Genomic DNA, 6,000 nt, shown 5'->3' with positions numbered 1-6,000 from the left:
TTCAGCGTGTTTTACCCCTGCGGATTTCTATAATGGAATGGGTACAAAAACGCTGCAGATCCACACAAAAGTGACATGCTGCTTCTTTTAATCGGCAGCATTTCCGCACGGAATTTTCCGCACCATGAGCACAGCATTTTTTTTTTCTCATTGATTCACATTGTACTGTAACTCACTGACGGATCTGCAGCGTTTCTGCACGGTAAAAAAACGCTGCGGATCCACAGAGAATCCACAACGTGTGCACACAGCCTTTAGTGTTTGGTCACTTTTGTGCCGTCATTTGCTGTCGCTATTGATCATTTACGATCACTTTTTGTCCGCTCTGCGGCATGTTTCCCCCTCATCTCGGCAGTTTCCTCATTTACAACAGCACATGTATTAGTGAGATTTTCTGCTAGATTAAGTTCTGAACTAACACTACAGATTTCCTGACATTTCAGCGTCGATATAATAGTTCTCAGACACCGCTCTGGCTTTCTTCACAGGAACCATCATGTGAGGTAATTTTACCTCATGGAATCACTAAATCCCTAGAACATATTCCCACTAACGGCATTTACAGCAAGGAGTGCTGTCTGCTATCTAACTACCATAGCTTCGCTGTGTAATGGTGTCACAGACAAGTTTCCTGCCCTCACAGCTCACACAACCTCCTCTCCACATCGCACGTGTAATAAAATGGCGCCGTCGCCGTGGCATCGCTCCTTTTATACCACAGTGGACAGAGCGTCATCGCAGAGATATCCAGCGACACCTGGTGGTGGGAGGACGGATTGCTAGATAATATTACACAGTGTGCTACAGGACCTTCCGTGACGTCATGCCCATGTGACCAGGCTCGTATGTGGCTGCTGTTGGTGCTATAGGACCTTCCGTGACGTCACGACCATGTGAGTATATACTGCGCGGTCCTCCTGGTGTCAGGGCTCCTCCTCCTCCAGCTGTGAAGTCTTGTGTGCAGAAACATTGTATAAATAAAGTTGTGTGAGACTTCAGTGTGTGTGGATGCAGCAGAGCGGAGTTTGCTGTTTGGCACATGTACAAGTGACTGAGTGGTTATAGCCAGGCTGAGTTTGCCGTGTAGCAGCAGAGCCGAGTTTGCCGTGTAGCAGAGCCAAGTTTGCCGTGCAGCAGAGCCGAGTTTGCCGTGCAGCAGAGCCGAGTTTGCCGTGCAGCAGAGCCGGGTTTTCCGTGTAGCAGAGCCGAGTTTGCCGTGCAGCAGAGCCGAGTTTGCCTTGCAGCAGAGCCGAGCTTGCCATGTAGCAGAGCCGAGTTTTCCGTGTAGCAGAGCCGAGTTTGCCGTGTAGCAGAGCCGAGTTTTCCGTGTAGCAAAGCCGAGTTTGCCGTGCAGCAGAGCCGAGTTTTCCGTGCAGCAGAGCCGAGTTTGCCGTGCAGCGGTTACATGATCATTAGACTTATGAGGCTGTGGGAGATAATAAAGTAATAAAGTGTTTTACAATGGGGAAAAGGTTTTTTATTTTCTACTTTTTCTATTTTTTGGGTCATCTTTTAATATCAGTAAATTTTCTTCATATTTTTTCCATTTTTTTCTGGTTGCGTCGTTTTCTTGTTTCATTTTTTAACCCCTTTACCCCCAAGGGTGGTTTGCATGTTAATGACCGGGCCAATTTTTACAATTCTGACCACTGTCCATTTATGACGGGTGGGGAACCTCCGGCCCCAGGGCCATTTACAGCCCTCAATGACCTTTTATCAGGCCCCCGGGCAGATTCTCCTGGACCACATTCTTGGGCAGGGAGCTGTATTTTGATTGCCACCAGCTCATTCATTTCTCCTTGCTCTGTTAGCGCACACACAGTGATCACTACTGAACCCTGAAGGGCATGCAATGAAAGATTAGGTCCTGACACCAGTGCCAGAGTCAGGATGTACGTTGTGGGCGGAGTTTGTACGGCCAGCACCGAAAACGCAACAGATCAAAAAAAGGACCATGTCAATTCTTTTTGCAGATCGGCAGCATTTCTGCTCCCATTGACTTCCATTGATTTAGTCAAAACCGCAGGATTAGGCCGGTTTCACACGTCAGTGGCTCCGGTACGTGTGGTGACAGTTTCCTCACGTACCGGAGCCACTGACACATGTAGACACATTGAAATCAATGCATCTGTGCAGATGTCATTGATTTTTTGCGGACCGTGTCTCCGTGTGTCAAACACGGAGACATGTCAGTGTTCGTGGGAGCGCACGTATTACACGGACCCATTAAAGTCAATGATCTGCAGTAATCCATGTAATAACGAGTGTCCCACAACGATCTCCCGTGGCGAGCTGTCACATCGGAAGATGCGACTGCTCTCAGGGGCTCCAGGATACAATGGTGGAAGGTATCCTTCCGCACTGTATCCCTCCGCCGCTATGGGTACAGTATAGTTCATACTGTCACTTGCGGCCCAGCTGTGTGGGAAAATTCTCACGCAGCAGTGCCGTAAAGTGAGAGCAATGAACTCATTGAACCCTCAGTTATAGCACTGCAAGAGCCATTGTCTCCTGTCAGTGTGTCACTAGAGGCCTATAGAGCGGTGACATCTCCTGATGTCACTGTTCTATAGGGGAGATCGTCATGGGACACTCATTATTAATTGGACTGCGTCGAACAGGAAGTACACAGTTGGTTTATTACTTTTAATTTTTTTCAGGTGATTGATGACTTCGGGGAATTAGGCGTGGTTGTAAGTATGGTGAAATTAAGAATACTAAAATACTTTATTCTGGCAGTGTCTTTTTTTAACTCTTTCACTACTGTAGGATTAATAATGGATAGGTGTCTTATTGGCGCCTCTCCATTACTTATCCGGCTTAATGTCACATTACAATACAAAGGAAGGTGACATTAACCCCTTATTACCCCATATGCCACCGCTACAGGGCAGTGGGAAGAGAGGGGCTAAGTGCCGGAATTGACGAATCTTACAGATGCGCCATTTCTGGGGCGGCTGGGAGCTGGTATTTGTAGCAGGGGGGGCAATATGCATGGTCCCTTCCTAGATTATGAATATCAGCCCGCAGCTATCTGTATACCCTTTTCTGGCTATTAATTATAGGGGGACCCCACATCATTTTTTTTGGGGGGTCCCCCTATTTTACCAGCCAGTAAAGGCTAAATATACAGCTGCGGGCTGATATTCATAGCCTGGGAAGCTCCATACGTGTTAACCCCTTCCTCGGCTACAAACATTGGCCCCCAGTTGCTGGCTTTCCCACACTGGACTTGAAAATTGCGCTGGAGCCCATGCAATTTTTTTCAGATTAAACCGATATTGCGTTTAAGGCCGGGGTCACACTTGTGATAAACTCGCACCTCAATACCCGGCATTGCAGCCGGCACTCGGGACCGGAGTGTGCGGCTGCATATATTTCTATGCATCTGAACACTCCGTTCCCGATTTGCGGCGGCAGTGCCGAGCATTGAGGTGAGACTCGGGCGAGTTTCTCGCAAGTGTGACCCCGGCTAATGCAGAATTTGTGTGTGTGTCTTTATTTAACTCTTTATGTACCATTTTGCTATGTTTATCACTAAACATCTATCTTTCTGTGTGTGTAAACATTATTCTTCAATGCAGTATGTAAATGAAGAGGTTGGACAAGAAATGACATCACAATTCTTTTTTTTTGTTCAATAATAGACCTTTATTTAGCTTTCAAAAACGCATACAAATCCACACAAAAAAAACGCACCAAAAATGCTCTGAGTTTTAGCTGTGTTTTCTGGCAAGAGATGCAGATTCTGTGCGGAAAAATCCGCAGGCAAATCTGCAACGTGTGCACATAGCCTTAATCAGAGAGTGGTGTCACACAAAATACTTAATAAATAACATTTACCACATGTCTACCGTATTTTTCGGACTATAAGACGCACCGGACCATAAGGCGCACCCCAAATTTGGGGTGAAAATTGCAGAAAAAAAGATTTTTTATAAGATGGGGGTCCGTCTTATTGTCCGAATTTACAGTATCTTACCTGAGGGCTGGCGGTGGCAGCGCTCCATTACTGACTGGGCAGTGACACGCATGACCACAAGCTGGCAGTGACAGCGCTCCATTACTGACTGGGCAGTGACACACATGACCACAGGCTGGCAGTGACAGCGCTCCAGTACTGGCTGGGCAGTGACACACATGACCACAGGCTGGCAGTGACAGCGCTCCAGTACTGGCTGGGCAGTGACACACATGACCACAGGCTGGCAGTGACAGCGCTCCAGTACTGGCTGGGCAGTGACACACATGAGCACAGGCTGGCAGTGTCAGCGCTCCAGTACTGGCTGGGCAGTGACACGCATGACTACAGGCTGGCAGTGACAGCGCTCCATTACTGACTGGGCCGCTGTTTACCATCTCGACCGAAACTAGCATTGCGGCCTGCTGCCGAGCACCTCACACGCAGCCTCCATGTTGGCCGCGCCGCCTGTGTGTATGCGCGGCTGCGGTGTGCGGCGTATAACCAGGCAGCAGTGAAATAAAAGCTCAGAGCAACAGTAACTGTGTATTGCATCAAGGCTCGGCCATTGCTCTCCACATGAGGGTGCAGAAGCCCCATACCATACGCGTCCAGCACAACCGCTCACCGCACAGGCACATAACAGCTCACATCGTACTCACTTTTTCCACTGCTTTTTTCACTGCTGCGGCCCAGTGACCCACCCCCGCATTGTGCTCCCCCCCCCCACGCCACTGCGTGAGAGGGGTCCCTTTCCCCGGTGAGGTGATGCAGCAGCCCGGTAAGCAGCAGAGCCGGGTGAATCCTGTAGTAATCGGTGGTGGCGGCCATCTTCCTGAGGCCGCGCGTGAGCAGATGGAGCGCTCTGCTTCCCGGGGCTTCAGGAAAATGGCCACCACGATCTCCATCTGCGCACGCGCGGCCTCCCGCGGCCATTTTCCTGAAGCCCCGGAAAACAGAGCACTCCATCTGCGCACGCGCGGCCTCAGGCAGATGGCCGCCACCACTGATAACTACAGGATTCACCCGGCTCTGCTGCTTACCGGGCTGCTGCATCATCTCACCGGTGAAAGGGACCCCGCTCACTGCGCCTCCTCATCCCAGCACCTCTGCCGCCACACCTCTGCCACCACACCTCTGCCACCGCACCTCTGCCACCGCACCTCTGCCGCCACGGTAAGCCTGCATTGCGACTATTAGATGCCCCCCCCATTTTTCCCCCTTTTTTTTGGGGGGGGGGGAAAGTGCGTCTTGTAGTCCGAAAAATACGGTACTTTACATCAGCACAATTTAGGAACCAAAATGTTTTTTTGTTAGGAAGTTATAAGAGATAAAAGTTGACCAGCAATTTCTCATATTTACACCACCATTTTTTTTTAGGGACCACGTCACATTTAAAGTCACTTTGAGGGGTCTATATGATAGAAAATACCCAAAAGTAAAAAAGTGACACCATTCTAAAAACTGCACCCCTCAAGGAGCGCAAAACCACATTCAAGAAGATTATTAACCCTTCAGGTGTTTCACAGGAATATTTTGAATGTTTTAAAAAAATGAACATTTAACTTTTTTTCACAAAAAAATTGTTTTATTTTACCAAGGGTAACAGGAGGAATTGGACCTCAAAAGTTGCTGTGCAATTTGTCCTGAGTACGTTGATACCCCATATGTGGGGGTAAACCACTGTTTGGGCGCACGGCAGAGCTCGGAAGGGAAGGAGCGCCATTTTACTTTTTCAATGTAGAATTGGCTGGAATTGAGATAGGACGCCATGCCGCATTTGGAGAGCCCCTGGTGTGCCTAAACAGTGGAAACCCCCCACAAGTGACCCCATTTTGGAAAGTAGACCCCCTAAGGAACTTATCTAGATGTATGGTCAGCACTTTGAACCCCCAAGTGCTTCATACAAGTTTATAACGTAGAGCCATAAAAACAAAATATCATATTGTTTCCACAAAAATGATCTTTTCACCTCCAATTTTTTATTTTCTCAAGGTTAAGGCCATGTTCACACAGTGCGTTTTTTACAGCGGAACCGC

The 6,000-nt window shown here is 48.5% G+C and overlaps 1 protein-coding gene across 2 annotated transcripts in view; it reads left to right on the top strand.

Moving 5' to 3' along the window:
* Positions 1–772: 772 nt before the first annotated feature.
* The window catches only part of LOC143784346 (endoribonuclease YbeY-like), a 69,505-nt gene continuing 64,277 nt past the window's right edge, over positions 773–6,000 (top strand). The window contains exons 1-2 of one of the 2 annotated variants that reach the window (XM_077272539.1): positions 879–893; positions 2,661–2,693. Coding sequence is in view for 1 of the 2 variants with exons in the window: in XM_077272537.1 (XP_077128652.1) it covers positions 892–893 (2 nt within the window). In the remaining variant the exon portion in view is untranslated. Of the gene's footprint in view, positions 894–2,660; positions 2,694–6,000 lie in introns of both variants that reach the window. The other variant, XM_077272537.1, reaches the window with a different exon arrangement.

Source organism: Ranitomeya variabilis, chromosome 7 (genome assembly GCF_051348905.1).
Source record: "Ranitomeya variabilis isolate aRanVar5 chromosome 7, aRanVar5.hap1, whole genome shotgun sequence".
NCBI lineage: Eukaryota > Metazoa > Chordata > Amphibia > Anura > Dendrobatidae > Ranitomeya > Ranitomeya variabilis.
This window is presented reverse-complemented; position numbering and strand designations above follow the sequence as displayed.